Source organism: Pristis pectinata, unplaced genomic scaffold (genome assembly GCF_009764475.1).
Source record: "Pristis pectinata isolate sPriPec2 unplaced genomic scaffold, sPriPec2.1.pri scaffold_88_arrow_ctg1, whole genome shotgun sequence".
Taxonomy (NCBI): Eukaryota; Metazoa; Chordata; class Chondrichthyes; order Rhinopristiformes; family Pristidae; genus Pristis; species Pristis pectinata.
The window spans coordinates 24,710-49,125 of NW_026262574.1; the positions used below are offsets into that span (position 1 = coordinate 24,710).

A 24,416-nucleotide genomic window follows, 5' to 3' on the forward strand; every position below is an offset into this window, starting at 1 on the left:
TCTCTCTCACACACACGCAGTGCAGCTATCTCTCACACGCAGTGCAGGTATCTCTCTCTCTCTCACGCAGTGCAGGTATCTCTCACACACGCAGTGCAGGTATCTCTCTCTCTCACACACACACGCAGTGCAGGTATCTCTCTCTCTCTCACACACGCAGTGCAGGTATCTCTCACACACGCAGTGCAGGTATCTCTCTCTCACACACGCAGTGCAGGTATCTCTCACACGCAGTGCAGGTATCTCTCTCACACACACGCAGTGCAGGTATCTCTCTCTCTCACACACACACAGTGCAGGTATCTCTGTCACACGCAGTGCAGGTATCTCTCACACGCAGTGCAGGTATCTCTCACATGCAGTGCAGGTATCTCTCTCACACATGCAGTGCAGGTATCTCTCTCACACATGCAGTGCAGGTATCTCTCTCTCACGCAGTGCAGGTATCTGTCTCTCACACACACACACACACACACAGTGCAGGTATCTCTCTCTCTCTCTCACACACACACACACACACACACACACACAGTGCAGGTATCTCTCTCTCTCTCTCTCTCACACACACACACACACACACAGTGCAGGTATCTCTCTCTCACACACACACACACACACACAGTGCAGGTATCTCTCTCTCTCACACACACACACACACAGTGCAGGTATCTCTCTCTCTCACACACACACACACACACACACACACACACAGTGCAGGTATCTCACACACACACAGTGCAGGTATCTCTCACACACACAGTGCAGGTATCTCTCTCACAAACACACACGTACACAGTGCAGGTATCTCTCTCACAAACACACACGTACACAGTGCAGGTATCTCTCTCACAAACACACACGTACACAGTGCAGGTATCTCTCTCACAAACACACACACACACAGTGCAGGTATCTCTCACACACACACACAGTGCAGGCATCTCACACAGTGCAGGTATCTCTCTCTCGCTCTCTCTCTCTCGCTCTCTCTCTCTCTGCAGGTATCTCTCTCTCACAGTGCAGCTATCTCCGTCACTTACACACGCAGATTCTCGTGGACACTCACATACACAGACATACACACACAGTCTCTCTCTCTCTCTCTCTCTCCCACACACACACACACACACACACACACACACACACACACCCATGACCTCTCCCTGTTGCTCCCCCTCACTGTTGCTCCCGTGTTGTGTCTTGCAGTGTGACATCGACAGCGACCCAGACGAGAAGGTGAGCGGTTTCAGTCAGTCCCCCTCTCCCTGCACCCCCCCCCCAACACACTTCCTCTCTCATTCCAGCCCTCTCCCTCCACCCCCTGTCCCCAGCTCACCCACCCCCTTGCCTCCTCCCCCATCTCCCTGTTCAGGAACCACGGGCACTCTGACCCTTGGACTGCACTGTGCCAACGGTGGACCGTGAAGGGGGCACAGGGAAATGACTTGAAAGGGCCACACGAGGGAGGGGAGAGCGGCTGCGATCGCTCGCAGTTCAGGGGAGTCAGGAGGTCCCAAGGAAGCGGTGCTGCGGGATGAGCCCCCAGCCCTGGGTTCAATCCCCAACCCCCCACCGGTGCCCTTTGCATGCGTGGAGTTTGCACCGTCCTCCCTGTGGGTCACCCCTTCTCTCCAGGTGCTCCAGTCCCCTTGCACCTCCCAACAAGCATGCGGGGTCGGTTGGGTTCGTTTCCCCCCACCCCCAGTGTGTGTGTGTGGATGAGGGGATAGAATCTTGGGGGGGGGGGAGGTATGAGGGGGTGGGGGTGGTGATGGGGGGAGGGTGAAGGGGAGTTGGTGGGAACTGGGAGGAACACAGAACAGGATCCATGTCAATGAAGTGATCGAAGTTCAGCGCACAATCGATGGGCTGAAAGGCCTGTGTCACTCCACTCATTTCAAGGAAGTTTGGTAAAGTTCCTCGTCGAAGGCTCATTCAGTGTTTGTTGAGGCTTTGTGAAAGGCAGGTCGTGCCTCATGAGCCTGATTTGAATTCTTTGAGGATGTTGTGACAAAGCACATTGATGAAGGTAGAGCAGTGGGTGTGGTGTACATGGATTTCAGTAAGGCATTTGATAAGGTTCCTCATGGACGGCTCATTCAGAAAGTCAGGAGGCATGGGATCCGGGGAAACTTGGCCGTGTGGATTCGGAATTGGCTCACCCACAGAAGACAGGGTGGTGGTAGATGGAGCGTATTCTGCCTGGAGGTCAGTGACCAGTGGTGTTCCACACGGATCTGTCCTGAGACCCCTTTGCTCTGTATTTTTTATAAATGACTTGGATGAGGGTGTGGGAGGGTGGGTTAGTAAGTTTGCCGATGACACAAAGGTTGGTGGTGGTGTGGATAGTGTAGAAGGTTGCTGTGGATTACAACAGGACATTGATAGGCTGCAGAGCTGGGCTGAGAAGCGGCAGATGCAGTTCAACCCGGAAAAGTGCAAAGTGATACACTTCGGGAGATCGAATTTGAAGGGAGAATACAAGGTTAATGGCAGGATTCTCAGCAGTGTGGAGGAACAGAGGGATCTTGGGGTCCACGTCCACAGATCCCTCAAGGTTGCCGCGCAGGTCGATAGGGTTGTTAAGAAGGCGTACGGTGTGTTGGCCTTCATTAGTCGGGGGATTGAGTTCAAGAGCCGCGAGGTGATGTTGCAGCTCTGGTCAGACCACACTTGGAGTATTGTGTTCAGTTCTGGTCACCTCACTATAGGAAGGATGTGGAAGCTTTAGAGAGGGTGCAGAGGAGATTTACCAGGATGCTGCCTGGATTGGAGAGCATGTCTTCTGAGGAAAGGTTGAGCGAGCGAGGGCTTTTCTCTTTGGAGAGAAGGAGAATGAGATGACTTGAGGTGTACAAGAGGCACAGATTGAGTGGACAGTAGAGACTTTTTCCCAGGGTGACAATGGCTAACACGAGGGGACATAATTTTAAGGTGATTGGAGGAAGGTATAAGGGGGATGTCAGGGGTAAGTTTTTACACAGAGTGGTGGGTGTGTGGAACACACCGCCGGCAGAGGTGCTGGGGGCCGATACATTAGGGACATTTAAGAGACTCTTGGATAGACACATGATAGAGAAATGGGGGGGGGGGGGGGCGAAGTGGGAGGGAAGGGTTAGATAGATCTCAGAGCAGGATAAAATGTTGGCACAACATTGTGGGCCGAAGGGCCTGTACTGTGCTGTAATGTTTTATGAAGACAGAAAAAAGCATCCCAGGCAGACCAAGACATTGAGAGTCCAACGATAAATGAAATAACAAGCAGTAAAAGATAATGGAAAAGTGTAATAAAAATGTGAGTGCATAGAAGAAACTTGGGGTCCGAGCCCACAGTTCCCCTGAAAGCAACCGTACAGGTCGACAGGGCGGTGAAGAAGGTGTACGACGCGCTGGCCTTCATCGGTCGGGGTGTTGAGTACAAGAGTCGGGAAGTCATGTTGCATTTCTATAAAACTCTGGCCAGGCCGCACTTGTGTGTGGTTCTGGTTGCCCCCTGTTACAGGGAGGGTGCGGGGGGCTTCGGAGAGGGTGCCGGAGAGGTTCACCGGGATGTTGCCCGGATTAGAGGGCGTGAGCTACAAGGAGAGGTCGGACAGACTTGGGTTGTTTTCTCTGGAGCGGCGGAGGCCGAGGGGAGACCTGATGGAGGTTTATAACATGATGAGAGGCACAAGTAGAGTGGACGGTCAGGGTTTTGTTTCCCCGGGGTCAAAACGTCAAGTACTAGAGGGCGTGAGCTGTAAGGAGAAGTTGGACAGACTCGGGTTGTTCTCTCTGGCGCGGCGGAGGCTGAGGGGAGAGGTTTAGAAGATACGAGAGGCACAGATAGAGTAGACAGCCAGGATCTTTCTCCCCCCAGGGTGGAAATATCTAATACCAGAGGGCGTGCGTTTAAGGTGAGAGGGGGGGAGTTCAAAGGCGATGTGTGGGGCAGGTTTTTTTTACACAGAGAGCGGTGGGTGCCTGGAGTGTGCTGCCAGGGGTGGAGGCAGGTACGACAGAGGGGTTTTAGACACGGGCACAGGTAGGCAGGGAATGGAGGGATAAGCAGGCTGATGGGATCCTGGGGTCCGAGTCCACAGCTCCTCTGAAAGTGGCCGCACAGGTTGACAGGGCGGTGAAGAAGGCGTACGGCGTGCTGGCCTTCACCGGTCGAGGCACTGAGCCCAAGAGATTGAGTAATTTAGCATGGACGTCGTGGGTTGAAGAGCCTGTTCTCATGGCGTACGGGGTCGGTTCATTAACAACATTTAAAAGATAGTCGGACAAGTAAATTAGTTTATTATTGTCACTTGTACCGAGGTCCAAGTCTTGCAAACCGATCGTACAGGTCAATTCATTACACAGTGCAGTTGCATCAAGGTGGTACAGGGTGCACCGAAGTAGTACAGGGTAAAAAAATGACGGTGTGGAGTAAAGTGTCCCAGCTACAGAGGAAGTGCAGTGCAGGCAGACAGTAAGGTGCAAGGTCACCACAAGACAGCCGGTATCTGTTCTTCCCCCAGGATGGAAATGTCTAATACCAGAGGGTGTGCACTTAAGGTGAGGGGGGGTGGGGGGAGAGTTAAAGGGGCAGGTCTCTCCACACAGAGGGTGGCAGGTGTGTGGAAGGAGCCGCTGGGGGAGGTACAACTGCAGCGTTTGCAGGGAAGGTTCAGAGGATGTTCTGGCCAAATGCGGGCAAATGGGCCTGGCTTGGATGGGAATCTGTGCCGGCACGGACCGGTCGGGCCGAAGGGTCTGCTTGCTTCCCTGCTGTACGACAATGTGACGCCAGACACAGGAAGTCTTAACGTGGGGATTAAAAAAGAGGAGTGAGTTGGATCTACTCAGCAGGTCGACCAGCGTCTGCGGGGGTGTTGTTGCGAAACAGATTCAGGGTCTCAGAAGGCAAGGACTCTGAACACAGTCTTGGAAGTAAATGATTTATTCACAAAAGACAAACACAGGAAAAGGGTTACGGGGATAACGCGCGCGCGCAGTTTATAGCGAGTGTGGGAAAATCACAACGGGAAAAATACACATACACACACACACACATCTCCACCCCCACCCCACCGAACTAGGAACATACAATCGAGGAAAGAACAATACCCGCCACCCTTGACGCAGTGCAGGCTCGGCTCTCTGCTACTAGGGACACTAACTAATAGAACAATACAGCACAGGACAGGCCCTTCGGCCCACAATGTCGAGCTGGCATTTTATCTTGCTCTAAGATCTATCTCACCCTTCCCTCCCACATAACCCCCCATTTCTCTCTCATTCATGTGTCTATTTAAGAGTCTCTTAAATGTCCCTGATGTATCTGCCCTCACCAGCTCTGCTGGCAGTGTGTTCCACGCATCCACCACTCTGTAAAAAAAAACTTACCCCTGACATCCCCCTTCTACCTTCCTCCGATCACCTTAAAATTCTGCCCCCTTGTGTTAGCCACTGTCGCCCTGGGGAAAAGTCTCTGACTGTCCACTCGATCTGTGCCTCTTGTACACCTCTATCAAGTCACCTCTCATCCTCCTCCTCTCCAAAGAGAAAAGCCCCAGCTCGCTCAACCTATCCTCATAAGACGTGCTCTCTAATCCTGGTAAATCTCCTCTGTGCCCTCTCTAAAGCTTCCACATCCTTCCTATAATGAGGCGACCAGAACTGAACACAATACTCCAAGTGTGGTCTGACCAGAGTTCTACCAAAATGCTTCCCAACCCTTTAAACAGTGCACACCTCACCAACGATCTCTCCAGCGCCATTCCATGGTACTCGGCCTGGAGTGAAGCAGGGTGGACCCTCGGAGACAGAGAGGGAACCGAGCACATGTGGCGCCTTTTATAGTGCTGGAGGGCTGGGGGGCGGTCCAGCCCAGGTAATTTACAAAGGCGAATGGTCAGGTGTACGCTGATGGGTGGGGCGGGAACAAACCTTGATCGGCAGTGGTGTGTCTGACCAGGTAGGGGGCAGTGGTGTCACGTGACAGCCACGACCCTCCACAATACAGGGGTGGGCTGAGGGGAGCAACAGAGTTAACGTTACCTCACTGCCACCGAGGTCGGGTAAGGGTGGGTGCGGGCGCGGGGCGGGCACTCTGCAGTGGGAGGTGGGAGGGGGGTGAGCAAGCAGCCGGTTAATGCCTGCTCCCATTCGTCCTCCCCACCCACAGTCCGTCTGCAACGATCCGGTCCGATGTCCGAAGCTGGAGGACCCCCCTGCCTCGCCGCACGGAGTCCCGTCCGTGTGGAAAAGCAGCCTGCTTGTGAGTTCTTCACCCGCCACAGCTCGATGTGTTTCCCTGTCGAACCGCAGCCCTTGGAGGAAAAGATATCGCTTCCCTCCCAAACCCCCCTCGCAGAACACCTGAGGGGCTCAGTGAGGTTTATGTAGAATAACAGGTCCCCGGGAGTGGGTCACAGGCTGGGATCTGATCCAGGGGTTCGGGAGGTTTATATATAGAATAACAGGTCCCCGGGAGTGGGTTACAGACTGGGATCTAATCCAGGGGTTCGGTGGGGTTTATATATAGAATAACAGGTCCCTGGGACTGGGTTACAGACTGGGATCTAATCCAGGGGTTCGGTGGGGTTTATATATAGAATAACAGGTCCCTGGGAGTGGGTGACAGACTGGGATCTGATCCAGGGGTTCGGGGGGTTTATATATAGAATAACAGGTCCCCGGGAGTGGGTTACAGACTGGGATCTAATCCAGGGGTTCGGTGGGGTTTATATATAGAATAACAGGTCCCTGGGAGTGGGTGACAGACTGGGATCTGATCCAGGGGTTCGGGGGGGTTTATATATAGAATAACAGGTCCCCGGGAGTGGGTTACAGACTGGGATCTGATCCAGGGGTTCAGTCAGTGTCGATTAATCCTCCATCAGTAACCCCTCCCGTCTGACTTGCAGGCAGCCGGTGACGAAGGGCTCTCAAAGCTGTTCAGCACAGCCACCAAGATAGGTGTGTGTGAATGTGATCTTGTCTGTTTGCCGCAGGAGGGGCAGTGCGGGGGGAGGGAGGCAGAGGGAGGGAGGCAGAGGGAGGGGGCTGCGAGGAGGGAGGGAAGGGAGTGCCGAGGGAGGGGCAGCCAGGAGGCAGGGAGGGCAGCGAGAGGGCGGGGGGGACGGCGGTAGGGGCGCTGACGAGGAGGGAGGGGCGCTGAGGAGAAGCAGGGAGAAGGGAGGAAGTGGCGGAGAGGAGAGTGGGAGGCAGGGAGCGGGAGGGGTGGCGGTGAGGAGGGATGGAGTGGGGGCGTGGTGAGGTGGGAGGGGCGGTGGGAAGTGAGGGGCAGTGAGGAGGGAGGGAGTGGGGGGCGGTTAGAAGAGGGGAAGGGAGGAGCAGCGAGGAGGGAGGGAGTTGGGGGGCAGCGAGGAGGGAGGTTGGGGGGCAGCGAGGAGGGAGGGAGTTGGGGGGCAGCGAGGAGGGAGGGGCGCTGAGGAGAGGCGGTGAGGAGGGAGTGAGGGTGGGAAGGAGGAGGGGGGAGGGGCTGTGAGCAGGGAGGGAGGGTGGGGGGGGTGCCGATGAGGGAGGGGAGCGGTGTGGCGACGAGGAGGGAGGGAGGTGGCGGGGCCGCGAGGAGGGAAGCTCCACTCACCCTGTGCCCACCCCCCGCAGCCCCTGGCCTGTGCAGCAGTCTGACCCCCCTACCCGATGCCAAGGTGTCCGGCCTGGACCGCAGCCGGGAGAGGAGCCAGGAGTCGGACCGGGAGCCCCCGCCCGCCCCCCGCACCCCGTCCCGGACCCCCGCGGCAGCCGCCGTGCCCATCCCGCAGCCTGGACCCCCGGCTCCTGACGAGCTGCGACCCGCTGGGGACCCCCGGCAGCCCAGCCCGCAGGCTCCCGTCCCGGCACAGACCCAGGCACTGCCCCGGGTGCAGCCCTTTGCCCAGGGCTATGGAGGGAGGTGAGTCTGCCCCAGGGGAGGGGAGGGAGGGGAGAGGGAGGGACGTTGGTGGGAGGGAGGTGAGCCTGCCCTGGGGGAGGGATGGGAGAGGGGGGGGGGAGGGAGGAGGAGAGGGAGGGACAGGTTGGGGAAGGGAATGGAGGCAGAGGGAGGGACAGGATGGGAGAGGGGAGGGAGGCAGGAGGAGGAATGGGAGTGGGGGGGAGGGAGGGACAGGAGGGAGGGGATGGGAGGGAAGTGGAGGGGGGGAGAGATGCATTGGGAAGGAGAGTGGGGGACGTGTGGAGGGGGGGGAAGAGTTGTCAGGTATTGACTGTATGTTCTGTTCAATCCCCTCTCCGCCCCCCCCTCCCCTCCCCTCCCCTTACCCCCTTTCTCCCCCCCAGCAGGAGCAGCACCCCGTCGAAGCCTCTGGCCCCCTCGTCGCAGCTGCCCCACCGGGCCTCGACACCCTCCTCGCTCTCGCTGGGCCTGAGCAGCCACCCCGGGGCGCACGGCTTCGCCCCCGCCCTGCGGCCCCCCTCCCATCCCCACCACCCCGGGGTGTACACCCCCTCGCCCGGGCTGCCCCCGCCTCCACCTCTCACCTCTGCCATCTTCCAGGTAGCAGGGCACCCATCTCCGGCATCTGCTGCGGCCTTCTCAGGTGAGTGTGTCCTCCCTCCCTCCCTCTCCCCCTCCCCTCTGCGGGGCTCCCTCTCCCCTTGCCGCCCCTCGCGCGGCACAGCGCTCCCCCCTTGCCACCCCTCCAGCACCCTCGCTCTGTACTGCCCACTCGCCCCCTCGCTCCTCACTATCCCTCCCGTGGCGCTCCCTTCCTCCGCACCTCCCCTTCCTCCTCACCACTCCTCATGTGACGTGCCCCTCGCTCCGTACTGCCCACTCGCCCCCTCGCTCCTCACTATCCCTCCCGTGGCGCTCCCTTCCTCTGCACCTCCCCTTCCTCCTCACCACTCCTCCTGTGATGTGCCCCTCCCCACCCCTCGCTCCTCACATTGCCTCACTGCTCCTCCCGTGATGCTCCCTCCCTCCACGCTGCCCTCCCGCGACGCTCCCTCCTCACTGCACTGCCCCTCCCGCCGCACGACGTCCTCCCCCACGCTGCGCACTCCCTCCCACCTTCCCGTCACAATCTCTCTCCCTTTCTCTCTCCAGAACAAGAGCTGATCCGGCAGGAGTTGAACTCCCGATACCTGAGCTCGCAGGGACCGGAGCGCGGCTCTTCGCTGGGACCCCCCTCCTTCCAGTTTCACCAGCACCAGCACACCCACCAGCACACCCACCAGCACTTCGCCCCCTACCCTCCCATTGCTCAGGCCAGCCTGGTTCCTGCCCCCGCGGCCCCCATGGTGAGTGCAGCAGGGGTTGGGGGGGGGAGGGTGGGAGAGAGCAAGGGGGGCAGGCAAAAGCCTGGTGCAATCCAGGTCTCTCCCTTTTATCTGGAGGTCTCACCCCGCAGATCCACCTTAAGCTTGCACCCTAACCACAAGGGAAAAAGATTCTGAACGTCAACCCCATCTTTTGCCTCTTATAATCTTACAAAACCCTGAGATTTAGACTCCCCTATCCTGGGGGGAAGAAACATTTGGCCCTATATTCCTCTAAAAGTGTGAAGTGTTACACTTTGTGAGATCGAATTTGAAGGCAGAATTCAAGGTTAATGGCAGGACTCTTAGCAGTGCGGAGGAACAGAGGGATCTTGGGGTCCACGTCCACAGATCCCTCAAGGTTGCCGCGCAGGTCGATAGGGTTGTTAAGAAGACGTATGGAGTGTTGGCCTTCATTAGTCAGGGGATTGAGTTCAAGAGCCGCGAGGTGATGTTGCAGCTCTGGTCAGACCACACTTGGAGTATCGTGTTCAGTTCTGGTCGCCTCTTTATAGAAAGGATGTAGAAGTTTTAGAGAGGGTGCAGAGGAGATTTGCCAGGATGCTGCCTGGATTGGAGAGCACGTCTTATGAGGATAGGTTGAGTGAGCTAGGGCTTTCCTCTTTGGAGAGGAGGAGGATGAGAGGTGACTTGATAGAGGTGTACAAAAGGCATAGATTGAGTGGACAGTCGGAGAATTTTCCCCAGGGCGACAATGGCTCACACAAGGGGACATAATTTTAAGGTGATTGGAGGAAGGTATAAGGGGGATGTCAGGGGTAATTTTTTTTTACACGTAGAGTGGTGGCTGTGTGGAACGCACTGCCGGCAGAGGTGGTGGGGGCAGATACATTAAGGACATTTAAGAGACTTAGACACATGTATGATCGAGAAATGGGGGGCTATGTGGGAGGGAAGGGTTAGATAGATCTTGGAGCAGGATAAAATGTCAGCACAACATTGTGGGCCGAAGGGCCTGTACTGTGCTGTAGTGTTCTATGTTATATTGCCTGTTGTAATCTTACAAAACCCTGAGATTTAGATGTCCCCTACACTGGGGAAAGAAACATTTGGCCCCATACCCCTCTAAAAATGTGGAGAGATACACTTCAGGAGATTGAAACCCTGAGTTTTAGACTCCCCTACCCTGGGGGAAGCACACCATACACCTTGTTAACAACCCTATCGACCTGTGTGGCAACCTTGAGGGATCTGTGGACATGGACCCCAAGATCCTTCTGTTCCTCCACACCGCTAAGAGCCCTGCCATTAACCTTGTATTCTGCCTTCGTATCGTCAGTCGGAGGATTGAGTTCAAGAGCTGCGAGGTGACGTTGCAGCTCCACAGCACTTTGGTTAGACCACCAGGAGTATTGTGTTCAGTTCTGGTCGCCTCATCATAGGAAGGCTATAGAAGCTTTAGAAAGGGTGCAGAGGAGATTTATCAGGATTGGAGAGCACATCCTATGAGGATAGGTTGAGCAAGCGAGGGCTTTTCTCTTTGGACAGGAGGATGAGAGGTGACTTGATAGAGGTGTACAAGAGGCACAGATCGAATGGACAGTCAGAGACTTTTTCCCAGGGTGACAATGGCTAACACGAGGGGACAGAATTTTAAGGTGATTGGAGGAAGGTATAAGGGGGATGTCAGGGGTAAGTTTTTTACACAGAGAGTGGTGGGTGTGTGGAACGCACTGCCGGCAGAGGTGGTGGGGGCAGATACATTAGGGACATTTAAGAGACTCTTAGACACATGAATGAGAGAGAAATGGAGGGACTATGTGGGAGGGAAGGGTTAGATAGATCTTAGAGCAGGATAAAATGTCAGCAGAACATTGTGGGCCGAAGGGCCTGTACCGTGCTGTAGTGTTCAATGTTCCACTGTCTCTCGTAATCTTACAAAACCCTGAGTTTTAGACATCCCCTATCCTGTCCCGCCTTGGTGCGCCCTGTACCACGTCAATGCATTCTGCACTATCTGAATTTGACCCCTCCCCTGCTCTCCCCACCCTGTTGTGGCTCAGGGAGGGGTTGAACTCTGTGCTAACTCTGTGTGTGCGCGCTCTGTCCCACTGCAGTACTTCCAGACGTACCATGCTGCCTCGCCCGCGGTCCCCACTGTTCTGCCCACCACAGGACCCTTCAGCTCCCTGCAAGGTGCCTTCCAGCCCAAGGTAAGGTCCACACTACCCCACCCACCACCCCTCTCCGTCCGTCCGTCACCCCCACCGGGGGAAGGCTCAGGGTTTGGTTCGGGGAGGTGGGGTGGTGGCATTCCTTCTTCCCATCCCGATCCTGAGTCTACTATCCCTCCACCCCCCCTCTCCGCCCTCCCTCCCTCTCCGCCCTCCCTCCCCCTCTCCCACTGATCAACTTTGCCCCAAGTTGGCTGTCAGCTCGCGGGATTTTGTGCACAGACATTCAACTTGTTTTTCTCCCCTCCCCACCCCTCCTCCCCCCTGTCCCTCCCCTTCCCTGCCTCCTCTCCCCCACCCATCCTGTATCCCAGACCCCCAACACGGAGTTGGCCTCCCGGCCAGGACCAATTCCCCACGCTCTCCTGCGCAAGGACCCCAGGGTAAGGAACTGCATTGTGTGTGTCTGTCTGTCTCCGCACCTCCCAGCGGTGGGGTTGGGTCGGGGGGATCTTCCCGGCGGTGGGGTGGGATTGGGGGGCAGTGGCGATGGAGTGACTGGGATTTGAACTTCTGACATCCTATCTGAAGAGTTCCAAATGGTTCACAACTTATCCCCAAATCCTTCCTTGCCGCCCCTCCTCCCTCTCCCGCCCTCCTCGCTGCCCCTCCCTCTCCCGCCCTCCTGGCCACCCCCCTCTCCCACCCTCCTCGCCGCCCCTCCTCCCACCCTCTCCCGCCCTCCTCGCTGCCCCTCCCTCTCCCGCCCTCCTGGCCACCCCCCCCTCTCCCGCCCTCCTGGCCACCCCCCTCTCCCACCCTCCTCGCCGCCCCTCCTCCCACCCTCTCCCGCCCTCCTCGCTGCCCCTCCTCCCACCCTCTCCCGCCCTCCTCGCTGCCCCTCCTCCCTCTCCCTACTGCCCTTCTCGCCGCCCCTCCTCCCTCTCCCTACCGCCTTTCTCGCCGCCCCTCCTCCTCCCTCTCCCTCCTTGCCGCCCCCCTCCCAAGAAGGGGTGGCCGCCGTTCGAGGAGTCAGCTCACTCCCCACAGTCTCTCAGAGGTGACTGGGGATGTGCAGTAAATGCTGGCATCAACTGGGGTCGTGCCCGTGTCGGTGGGGGGGGGGGGGGGGGGGGGGGGTGGAGGGCGGGGGCGTGGGTGGGCCCCTGGACCAAGACATCCTGCAGTCGGAAAGCGCGGCTGGGAACTGTTCCAGAAAACGGTGGGGGGGGTGGGGGGCGGGGGGCAGAGGGGGAGGTGCTCAGCGCTGGCACGAGGAACTCCGAGGGCATAACTCTCCTATCTGCTTTCCTTCCCTCCTCGCCCACAGTTAACGGAAGTCTACCGGCCTCAAATGAGGGTGAGTCCAGACACTCGTTCCCTTCTAACGTCTCTCCAAGTTGTCACCTCCCCACCCCTCTCACCCTGGGTCATTCAGCACAAAGACAGGCCCTTCCGCCCAACCGGTCCCTGCCGACCCAGGTTCCCCCAGTCCCAATTTCCCCGCGTTTGGCCCCTATCCCTACCAAACCTTTCCCCATCCACGGACCTGTCCCAAGTCTCTTTTAAGCGCTGTTAATGTACCTGCCTCACCCACTTCCTCTGGCAGCTCGTTCCACGTACGGACCACCCTCCGGGTGAAGAAAGTTGCCCCTCGGGTCCCCTTTTAGATCTCTTTCCCCTCTCATCTTAAACTTGTGCCCTCTAGTTCTTGATTCCCCGACCCGGGGGGGGGAGAAAGACTGTGCGCATTCACCCTATCGATGCCCCTGGTGGTTTTATACACCTTTGATACGCTCCAAGGAATATAAAGTCCCAACCTACCCAACCTCTCTCTGTAACTCAGTCCCCTGGAGTCCCAGCAACATCCTCCTAAACCTCCCTCTGCACTCTTTCCCAGCTCGACAGCGTCTTCCCCACAGCACGGCGACCAGAACTGAATGCAGTAACTCCGAGTGCGGCCTCACCGATGTCCTGTACAACTGCAACGTCACCTCCCGACTCCTGCACTCAGTGCCCTGACCGATGAAGGCCAGCGTGCCGAACGCCTTCTTCACCGCCCCTGTCCACCTGTGACCCCACTTTCAGGAGGAAACCGTGTACCTGTACCCCTGGGTTCCTCTGTTCTACAAGAGTTTAATCAATGCAGGCTCAATGAGAGCTCAATCGCTGTGTAACAGCAGAGGGTCAGTTAGACCTCCCTCCACTCTACCCCACTCCCTCTCCCACCCCACTCTCGCCCAGACGGGTGCTTGCTGTGCATTTTCCGACCTCCTGACCCCTCTCGCCTTTGACCTCCCCAACAGAAGCAGGGTAAATGGTGCGCCATGCACGTGCGGATTGCGTGGATGATCCACCGGCATCAGGAGAAGAACAAGGTACGTGCTATCGACTACCCCCCTACTTACCCGGGTGGGGTTAGTCTGTGCACTCCACATCTGCCACATTACCTCTTCCCCCATCTACACACCAGGGGTGTGACGGGATACTCCCCACTTCCCTGGGTGGGGTTAGTCCATGCACTCCACATCCGCCACATTACCTCTCCCCCATCTGCACGTCAGGGGTGTGAGGGAACACTCCCCACTTCCCCGGGTGGGGTTAGTCCGTGCACTCCACATCTGCCACATTACCTCTTCCCCCATCTACACACCAGTGGTGTGACGGGATACTCCCCACTTCCCTGGGTGGGGTTAGTCCGTGCACTCCACATCCGCCACATTACCTCTTCCCCCATCTACACAGCAGGGGTGTGACAGGATACTCCCCACTTCCCTGGGTGGGGTTAGTCCGTGCACTCCACATCCGCCACATTACCTCTTCCCCCATCTACACACCAGGGGTGTGACAGGATACTCCCCACTTCCCTGGGTGGGGTTAGTCCGTGCACTCCACATCCGTCACATTACCTCTCCCCCATCTGCACATCAGGGGTGTGAGGGAACACTCCCCACTTCCCCGGGTGAGGTTAGTCCATGCACACAGCATCCGCCACATTACCTCTCCCCCATCTACAGGTCAGGGGTGTGATGGGACACTCCCCACTCCCCTGGGTGGGGTTAGTCCATGCACTCCACATCCGCCACATTACCTCTTCCCCCATCTGCACGTCAGGAGTGTGACAGAACACTCCCCACTTCCCCGGGTGAGTGCGGCTCCCACAACTCTTGAGAAGCTCGACGCTGTCGAGGACAAAGTATCCCGCTCGATGGTCTCCCTTGCCATCCCCCCCACCCCACCCCACCCCACCCCACCACTGGCGCACGGTGGCAGCGGTGTGCACCGTCTACGGAACGCACCACGGTTCCTCGCCCAGTTTCCCCCTCCCTCCGTGAAATTGGGAATGAAGTGGGGGATTGAGTAGGGCCCCTCCCTCCGTGTGTGTGTGTGTGTGTGTGTGTGTGTGAGAGAGAGAGAGATACCTGCACTGTCTGTGTGTGTGTGTCTGTGTTTGTGTGTGTCTCTGTGTCTGTGTGTGAGAGATAGATACCTGCACTGTCTGTGTGTTTCTGTCTGTGTGTGTGTGAGTGACTGGAGATCGTGGTGCGCTGGGGGAGGCAGTGGGGAGGGAGGGGTGTTCAACATGTCACGGACGTCTCTGCTGCCCCTCCCTCATACTGCCTGTGGGGATGTGTGCGAGGGCTGGGTGGTCTCTGCGGCTGAGGGGTGTTCCCTCACACTGCTCTCTTTCCCCCTCCCTCCCTCACCCTCTTCTTCCCCCCCCACCACTCACTCACCCTTCTCTTCCCCCCCCATTCACCCTTCTCTTCCCCCCCCACTCACCCTTCTCTTCCCCCCCCACTCACCCTTCTCTTCCCCCCCCACTCACCCTTCTCTTCCCCCCCCACTCACCCTTCTCTTCCCCCCCCCACTCACCCTTCTCTTCCCCCCCCCACTCACCCTTCTCTTCCCCCCCCCACTCACCCTTCTCTTCCCCCCCCCACTCACCTCTTCCCCCCCCCACTCACCCTTCTCTTCCCCCCCCACTCACACCCTTCTCCCCCCCCCCTCCCTTCCTTCTCCCCCCCCCACCCCACCCCCCCCAGATGTTACAGGTGGAACACCAGAAGCTGGACCTGGCCAAGGCCGACCTCCTGTCCAGGGGAGCCAGTGTCTTCAGCCCCATCACCCCCGCCCACGAGCTGGCCCGTCCCATCACGCTCTTCACCGCCACAGGTAGGAGTGGGGTCTGCTGGAGGTTGTTGTGGGGGGGAGAACAGGGAGGGGGGGAGGGCTCTCCGCCGTACACCTGCCTCTGGGTCATCTGATGTTCTGCCTGTAGCTCAGACCAGATAACTGCCTCTACTCCACGGACCCTGCCACTCCGCCTGTACCCCAGATCACACCCCAGCCCTCCGCCTGTACCCCGGACCCTGCCCCTCCACCTGTACCCCGACTCCACCTGTATCCCGGACCCCAGCCCTCAGCTTGTACCCCAGACCCTGCCACTCCGCCTGTACCCCGGATCCTGCCTGTACCCCAGCCCTCCGCCTGTACCCCGGACCCCATCCCCCTGCCATCTACCTGTACCTCAGGTCCCAACCCTCTGCCTGTACCCCGGACCCCAACTGCCCACCACTCCGCATTTACCCCGGACCCTGAACCTGCCTGTAACCCGGACCCCCCCCCCCCCCCAGCCTGTACCCCAAGCCCCTGCCCCTCCGCTTGTACCATGCCCCCTGCCTGTACCCTGGACTCCAACCCCTTGCCCCTCTGCCTGCACCCCAGACCTTGCTCCTCCGCCTGCACCGTACACCTGTTTCTCTGCCTGTGCCCCGAACTCCGCCTGTACACTGTCCCGGCATTCCCGTCGTCCGTCACCCTCCCCCCCCCCCCCCCCGCCACCCCCTCTGAAACCTCCGACACTCCACCTGTACCTGACCCCGGGGGCACCAGCCTCGCGACTGACGCGGCGGCCTGTGTTGCTCTGTCTCTTGACGGGCTCGGTGACTTCTCTCTCGCTCTCTCTCTCACCCACAGGAGCCGTGCACCCAGCGACGTCGCCCTTTGTGCCCCCGAGCGCACTCAGTCCCTTCCTCAACGCCGCGCCTCATCTCGGTGAGTCCGTGTCCAGCTCGGCGCCCGTCTCCCTTCCTCGGCGCCTCTCTCCCCCAATCCCTCCCTCGCCGCCCCTCCCTCGGCACTCCCAGGGTGTGCAGCCCACCCCACTGACGGCGGTGTCTCCCACAGATCCCTACACACGGTCCCCCAGCTACAGCGCCATCGGGCAGCTGCCCAACGCTGCCTTCGGAGGTCTTGGCAACCCTGCAGTCGGTGAGTCATGGGGGTGGGGGCCAGCTGGGGTGGAGGGAGGGGGGTGGTGGGATCTCCCCCTCAAACTGACTCCCCACCCCTTCTCTCTCCTCCTTCCCCCCCTCCCGAGCCTGGTTTAGGAGCCCAAAAGTGAGGGCAGATGTACCTCTGCCTCACCGATCCTGGGTCTGGTTGTCGGGTGGGGGTGAGGGGTGCGGAGAGTGTCGGGGGTCAGGGAGGGGCGCGGGGGGTCTCTGAGGGGTTCTCGATGGTGGGTGCTGGAGTACAGGGCACAGGTTTCGCTCTTGGGGCTGGTCAGAGGGCTCTCCCCACACCAGGGAGACAGGAGCCAGGGGGCAGCAATCCGATGGCTCTTGTACTGGTCAGGGACAGGGGACCCTACCCCTCCTTCCTCCGCCCCTCCCACAGCGCGGGGCTCCAGTTACTGCGGGAGGCTTCAGTGTGTTGTGTTTGAAATTGGGGAAAAGTGCATGTTAATGTGTGGCTTAACCCCTTCCTCTCTCTCTCCTCCCCCCCACACCATCATCAGCCAGCGCCGTCTTTGCCCCCAAGGAGTGCCCGGCTGCCCCAGGTTACGGCAGCTCCCGGGATCAGTGGAACCGCCTGCACCAGACCCCTCCTTCGTTCCCCACCCCGCCACCACCGCCTCCGTGGCCCCGGCTGGGGGAGCCGGACAGGGAGAGGGAGCGCGTCCTGCCCTCGGAGAAGGAGGCCGTGACGGACAGACACGAGGTCCTGCTCCTCAGGGACGAGAAGGAGAGGTGAGGGGTGGAAGAGGCCAGGGAGAGGAGAGGGGTGGTGGTGGGGTGTGAGGGGACTGGTGGGGGGGCGCGCGCAGGATGGTCACATCCCACTGTGGAGGAGCCACGCATTTGGGAAAGGTGGGGGGGGGTGGTGGGGGGTATCCACCGAATCCCACCCCGCAGCTCGTCTCACCCTCACCGGCTCATCAACTCGCTTCTGAATCTGGAGCCCCTTCGTCGAGACGTCGCCGGGAGAGGTCCGTCGGGCTGCTCCCCGTTCCGCTGACACCCCCTTCCCTCCTCCCTCCCATCGAGGAGAGAGTTAGTTGGGGGGGGGGGTGCGGGGGTGGCGCAGGTGGGGATTTGCACTCTCGACCGAGAGGGGGGGCGTCACGTCCGGTGGTCCGAGACGGGATTTACTGAGGGGACCGTCCAGTGAGGCTTGGTGGATGGAGCTGAGAAATGAGGTGGGGGGGGGGGTGCGGGGGTGTTAATGATCTCCTTGTTAGGATTTTAATGTAGACCCCCACCCTCGCTCCCCCCACTTAACCAAATGGGAATGGAAGGATCAAATATGCAGGGAGATGGTTCAGACTCGCAAGAATAGAAGGGTTGTCAAAATCTGAGGGGGAGCGGTTTAACTGTAGAACTGTAGAACACGACAGCACAGAAAACAGGCCATTCGGCCCTTCTAGTCTGTGCCGAAACTTTATTCCGCTAGTCCCGTTGACCTGCACCCAGTCCATAACCCGCCAGACCTCTCCCCTCCATGTATCTGTCCAATTTATTCCTAGAACTTAAGAGTGAGCCCGCATTTGCCACGTCAGATAGCAGCTCGTTCCACACTCCCACCACTCTCTGGGTGAAGAAGTTCCCCCTAATGTTCCCCCTTTCACCCTAAAGCCATGTCCTCTCGTACTTATCTCTCCTAATCCAGGTGGAAAGAGCCTCCTCGCGTTAACTCTGTCTATACCCCTCATAATTTTGTAAACCTCTATCAAATCTCCCCTCATTCTTCTACGCTCCAAGGAATAAAGTCCTAACCTGTTCAATCTTTCCCTGTAACTCAACTCCTGAAGACCCGGCAATGTTCTAGTAAATCTCCTCTGCACTCTTTCAATCTTACTGACATCCTTCCTATAATTAGGTGACCAGAACTGCACACAGTACTCCAAATTTGGCCTCACCAATGTCTTACGTAGGCTGGGATGGGATGGGATGAGTTCAGTGCGTTCAAGAGAGTTTCCTTGGGCAATACACTGAACAAGAAACACGATGACGCTGGAGGAACTCGGCAGGCCAGGCAGCATCCGCGGAGAAAAGCAGGTGGTCAAGGTCTTGGGTCAGGGGCCCCTTCCTCGGGACTGGAGATGGGGAAAAGGGGGGGAACACTGATTATATAGAACAGTACAGCACAATACAGGCCCTTCAGCCCACAATGTTGTGCCGACCTTTAAACCTCGCCTAAGACTATCTAACCCCTTCCTCCCACATATCCTTCTATTTTAAATCTCTCCATATGCTTATCTAACGAGGGAAAACGAGGCGCTGGCAGCAGAGGAGGCCAAGGACTGACGTATCAGTGATGGAGTGGGAGGGGGAGTTGAAGTGACCGGCAACGGGGAGATGCAGACCGCGGTTACGGACAGAGCGCGGGTGTTAGAACGTAGAAGAGTACAGCACAGAACAGGCCCTTCGGCCCACAATGTTCATTTTCCTCTCATTCATGTGCCCATCCAAGCCCCCAATGAATTTGCCCCCACCACCCTATCAGGCAACACATTCCAGGCATCAACCACCCTCAGTAAAAAAAAACGTACCCCTCACGTCTGTTCTGAACCTGCCCCCCCCTCACCTTAAATGCATGCCCTCTGGTATTGGATTGATCAATCATGGGAAAAAGATATTGCTTGTCCACCCTAACTATGCCCCTCATCATTTTACACACTTCCAAGAGATCACCCCTCAGCCTCCGCTGCTCCAGAGAAAAGAGCCCAAGTTTGTCCATCCTCTCCTGGAAGCACATGCCCTCTCATCCAGGCAGCGTCCTGGCTAACCTCCTCTGCACCCTCTCTAAAGCCTCAACATCCTTCCTGCACACAGTACCCTAAATGCAGCCGAACCAGAGTTCTGTAGAGATGCATCATAACTTCTCGACTCCTGTACTCAGTACCTCGATTAATGAAAGCAAGCATTCCATAAGCCTTCTTCACCACCCTGTCTACCTGTGGAGCCACTTTCAATGAGTCATGGACTTGCACCCCAAGGTCTCTCTGCTCTTCAACACTGTGAAGGGTCTTGCCCTTTAGAGTGTACTGCCTCTTGACATTAGTCCCACCAAGGTGCAACGCCTCACATTTCTCCGGGTTAAACGCCATCCGCCATTTCTCTGCCCACATCTGCAGTTGATCCATATCCCGCTGTATCTATCGCCGGACTTCTACACTATTCACAACTCCACCGATATCGGTATCGTCTGAAACCTTACTGACCCACCCATCAACATACTCATCCAGGTCATTTACGTACATCACAGACAGCAGAGGTCCCAGCACAGCTCCCTGCGGAACACCACCACTCACAGGCCTCCAGCCCAAATAAGTCCCTTCAACCACCACCCTCTGTCTTTTACGTTAGAACGTAGAACACTACAGCACAGTACAGGCCCTTTGGCCCACGATGTTGTGCTGATATTTTATCCTGCTCTGAGATCTGTCTAACCCTTCCCTCCCACATAACCCCACATTTCCCTATCGTTCATGTGTCATTATCTTAAATGTCCCTAATGTATCTGCCCCAACTGTGAACTGTGGGGCACCAGGGGGTGTGGTAGAACAGGGGGACCTAGCGGTACAGGTACATGGTTCTTCTGAAAGTGGGGTCACAGGTAGACAGGGGGCGGTGAATCATAGAACAGTACAGCACAATACAGACCCTTCGGCCCACAATGCTGTGCCAACCCTTAAACCTCACCTAAGACTATCTAACCCCTTCCTCCCACATATCCCTCTATTTTAAATTCCTCCATATGCTTATCTAGCAATCTCTTGAATTTGCCTCCACCACCACCCCGGGCAGTGCATTCCATGCCCCAACCACTCTCTGGGTGAAAAACCTCCCTCTGATATCTCCCTTGAACTTCTCACCCATTACTTTAAAGCCATGCCCTCTTGTATTGAGCATTGGTGCCCTGGGAAAGAGGCGCTGGCTGTCCACTCTATCTATTCCTCTTAATATTTTGTACACCTCTATCATGTCTCCTCTCATCCTCCTCCTCTCCAAAGAGTAAAGCCCGAGCTCCCTTAGTCTCTCCTCAAAATGCATCCTCTCTAAACCAGGCGGCATCCTGGTAAATCTCCTCTGCCCCCTTTCCAACGCCTCCACGTCCTTCCTATAATGAGGCGACCAGAACTGGACACGGTACTCTAAAGGCGTTCGGCACGCTGGCCTTCATCGGTCAGGGCACTGAGTACAGGAGTCGGGAGGTGATGTCGCAGATGCACAGGAGGCCGCACTTGGAGTACCGCATGCAGTTCTGGTCACCCTGCTGTGGGGTAGATGCCATTAAACTGGAAAAGAGCGCAGAGGGAGATTTACAAGGACGTTGCCAGGACTCGAGGGCCTGAGTTATCGGGAGAGGTTGTCCAGGCGAGGTCTTTATTCCTTGGAATGTAGGGGCGAACTTATAGAAGCGTTTAAAGGCATAGATGAGGTGGACGGTAACAGTCTTTTCCCCAGGGTAGGGGAGTCCAAAACTAAGGGGGCAGAGGTTTGGGGTGGGGGGGGGGAAGATTGCAAAGGGACCCGAGGGGCAACTTTTCCCACAGAGAGGGTGGTGAATGTGCGGGGCCAGCTGCCCAGAGGAAGTGGGTGAGGCAGGAACGATGGCGTCATTTGGGAAGCACCTGGACAGGCGCACGGAGGGATGTGGGGGGCGGACGCAGGGAATCGGGGCTAGCTGGGTGGGCGCTGGGGTCGGCAGGGACCGGTTGGGCCGAAGGGCCCTGTATCCGTGCCGGATTGAGTCACCGGAGAACAGAATTTCTCCCCGTCGTCCCGTCTTTCAACAGGCCTCCCCCACCGCCCCCCCCCCCCCCACCCATGAGGTTCGAGATTGTCCCACCGGGGTGCCCTCCCCTCCCCCTAAACCTGTGACCCATCCCCTCCCGGGACTTCACACTAATGGGAAAATCTGTCAGGGATACTTGCCCCCTCCCCTCGGGATTCAGACCCGCTCCAGGGCAAGGGTTATCTGTTGGGGAGGGGGGGGTAGGGGATGAGGGGGATTGTGGGGGGAGGAGATGGGGGGGAGTGTAGGGGGAGGGGGGGTGGGATTGTGGAGGGCAGATATCGGGGGAGGGGGTGTTTGGACCCCGACAACTGACTGAAACTTCTCTTCCTCCTCCCCCTCCCCCCCTCTCTCTCCCCCTCCCTCCCCCTCCCTCCCTCCTCCCTCCCTCCCCCTCCCTCCCCCTCCCTCCCCCTCCCTCCCTCCTCCCTCCCCCTCCCTCCCTCCTCCCTCCCCCTCTCTCCCCCTCCCCCCCCTCTCTCCCCCTCCCCCCCTCTCTCCCCCTCCCCCCTCTCTCTCCCCCTCCCCCCTCTCTCTCCCCCTCCCCCCTCCCCCTCTCTCCCCCCTCTCTCCCCCCTCCCCCCCTCTCCCCCCCTCTCCCCCCCTCTCCCCCCCTCTCCCCCCCTCTCCCCCCCCCCCCCCCCCCCCTCCCCCCCCCTCCCCCCCCTCTCCCCTCCCCTCCCTCTCCCCCCCCCTCCTCCCCCCCCCTCCCTCTCCCCCCCCTCCCTCTCCCCCCCCCCTCCCTCTCCCCCCCCCCCCCTCTCCCCCCCCCTCCCTCTCCCCCCCCTCCCCTCCCTCTCTCCCTCCCACAGCAGGGATGGACCCTACCCCCGCCACCACTTCCGAGTGACCGACGAGGAGAGGGGGCCGCCGGCGCTCCCGCCCCACCCCCCCAGCGCCGGCTCCCTCTCGGAACGCCGCCACCCCCACCAGCGGGAGAAGCGAGACCGCCCTTGGAGCGAGTCCCGACTCCGGGACCGCCGGCGGGTCGGCGGGTTGGGTCAGGGGGAGGAGGATGTTGGGGGTGGGGAGGAGGAGGGCGGCGACCCGCCCAGGAGGTCCGAGGCAGCGGGAGCTGGTTGTGAGGCAGCCTCAGGGAGCTTCCCCGGGCTCCGCGCCATCCCCCTGCCCGTCCTACTCTCCCACGGGCACCCCCACCCCCACCAGCCGGCTGAGCTGGGACTCCTGGAGAGAGGCCGCCTCCTCGGGGGTCCCTACCTCCGGCTGGGACAGCCACCCCCCTACCCCTGGGACACCTGGCGGGACCTGACACCCCTGCCCCCCCCACACCACCCTCACCACCACTGCCCAGCCCGCGACGACGGGCACCCGCCGCCCCGGGACCCCCCCCCACCCCGGGAGGACTACGAGCAGAGGGCCCGGCTGATAGCCGGGGGCTTCCTGGCCCCCTCCCACCCGCACCCTCCCCACCCCTACCCCCGCCTCAGCCCCTCTCTCCTCCTGCCCAAGACCCCGCCCATCGGGGCCCCCCCGCCCCTTGTCTCCTCCTCGTCCACCCACTCCTCCTCCTCCGCCCCCTCGTCCCGCGGAAGGAGCTCCCTCCTCTCCGACCCCCGGGACTTCCCCCCTCACCCTCACAAGGAGCGGGACGCCAGATAATATCCAGCCCCTCCCGTCTGCCCCCTCCCCGGAGGGGGGGAGGGGAGTGCCTCGAGGAGGGGTTGGGGGTGGGGAGGGAGGGAGAGGGGAGAGATTCCTCCCCTTTTTCTGTCCCTAACCCCCCTTCCCGTCCCGTCCCAGAGGGGAGGGGATCAACTCCCTTCCCCCTCAACCACTTTCCTCTGTTTCCCCGTCCCAGAGGGGATGAACCCCCAACCCCTCTGTCCCCCGTCCCGTTCCCATCTCAGAGGAGAGCTGGGCATCCCCCCCCCTTCCTCTGTGTCCCCCTTCGCTCTCCCACCACCAACCCCCACCCCATCATGTCCCAGAGCTGCCCCCATCCCCTTCCTGGGGGAGGGGGAGAGCATTGTATGGGTGAGAGCCCCCTTTCCCCGTTCTTTCCCCCCCCCCCCCCCCCCCCCCCCCCAATCCTGTCCCAGAAGGGATGGCACCATCCTGGGACGGAGAACCCCCCCTACTCTCCATTGCCCACCTTCTCCTCCCCGTCCCGTCCCACAGGCGACCTTCCCAGAGGGGCGAGAAATGTCTCTCTGTCTCCCTACCCCCTGAGAAAACAAAGTTAATAATCCTGTAAATACTTATATTATATAACCAGTGTGATACAGTGGTTTTTTTTGGGGGGGGGAAGCATTGACAGAGTATTTTGTACATTTTTAAAAAAGAAAATAAGAGGTTTTTTTGGGGGGGAATGTGATTTTAACCAAAAGGGCAAATTTTTATCTGGGCTTCAACTCTCTCTCTCTTTTCGCTGTGTACGGATTTTGTTTTTTTTTCCAAAAAGAAACATGCTACGGAACGTTTGTGAGGAGGATTTTGATTGGTGTGGGGTGGGGGAGCGGGGAGGGGACGGGCAACGATCGAGGGGAAGGGAGGGGGACTGGGTGGGCAGGGAGATGGGGAGATGGATCACGTTCCCTTAACCCCCCCCCCCGTGTCCCTGTGATCCATTCATCTCCCTCCTCCCCGTCCCCCCCTCCTCGTGATCCATCCGTCTCCTTCCTCCACCCCCCCCCCCCCCGTGATCCATCCGTCTCCCTCCTCCACCCCCCCCGTGATCCATCCATCTCCGTCCTCCTCGTCCCTCTCCCATCCAACATCTGCCACATTACCTCTCCCCCATCTACACATCAGAGGTGTGACGGGACACTCCCCATTTCCCCGGGTGAGTGCGGCTCCCACAGCACTCAAGAAGCTCGATACCGCCCAGGACACTGCAGCCTGCTTGACAGGCACCCCCGTCCACTCACTCCACCGCTGACGCACAGTCGCAGCAGTGTGTACCGTCTGCAGGAGGCA

The 24,416-nt window shown here is 58.9% G+C and overlaps 1 protein-coding gene across 4 annotated transcripts in view; it reads left to right on the top strand.

Annotated features, from left to right (window-relative positions):
- LOC127567272 (autism susceptibility gene 2 protein homolog) overlaps positions 1–23,903 on the top strand; it is a 39,538-nt gene extending 15,635 nt beyond the window's left edge. Inside the window, exons 5-19 of one of the 4 annotated variants that reach the window (XM_052009951.1) lie at positions 1,207–1,236; positions 6,155–6,247; positions 6,897–6,948; positions 7,603–7,891; positions 8,278–8,537; positions 9,047–9,240; positions 11,337–11,432; positions 11,768–11,836; positions 12,724–12,753; positions 13,700–13,771; positions 15,440–15,569; positions 16,374–16,451; positions 16,584–16,667; positions 17,197–17,428; positions 22,292–23,903. In XM_052009951.1, coding sequence (XP_051865911.1) covers positions 1,207–1,236; positions 6,155–6,247; positions 6,897–6,948; positions 7,603–7,891; positions 8,278–8,537; positions 9,047–9,240; positions 11,337–11,432; positions 11,768–11,836; positions 12,724–12,753; positions 13,700–13,771; positions 15,440–15,569; positions 16,374–16,451; positions 16,584–16,667; positions 17,197–17,428; positions 22,292–23,099 — 2,517 coding nt within the window. In that variant the 3' untranslated portion in view covers positions 23,100–23,903. The remainder of the gene's footprint in view (positions 1–1,206; positions 1,237–6,154; positions 6,248–6,896; positions 6,949–7,602; positions 7,892–8,277; positions 8,538–9,046; positions 9,241–11,336; positions 11,433–11,767; positions 11,837–12,723; positions 12,754–13,699; positions 13,772–15,439; positions 15,570–16,373; positions 16,452–16,583; positions 16,668–17,196; positions 17,429–22,291) is intronic. The other 3 variants (XM_052009952.1, XM_052009953.1, XM_052009954.1) reach the window with 3 other exon arrangements.
- The last annotated feature ends 513 nt before the right edge of the window (positions 23,904–24,416 follow it).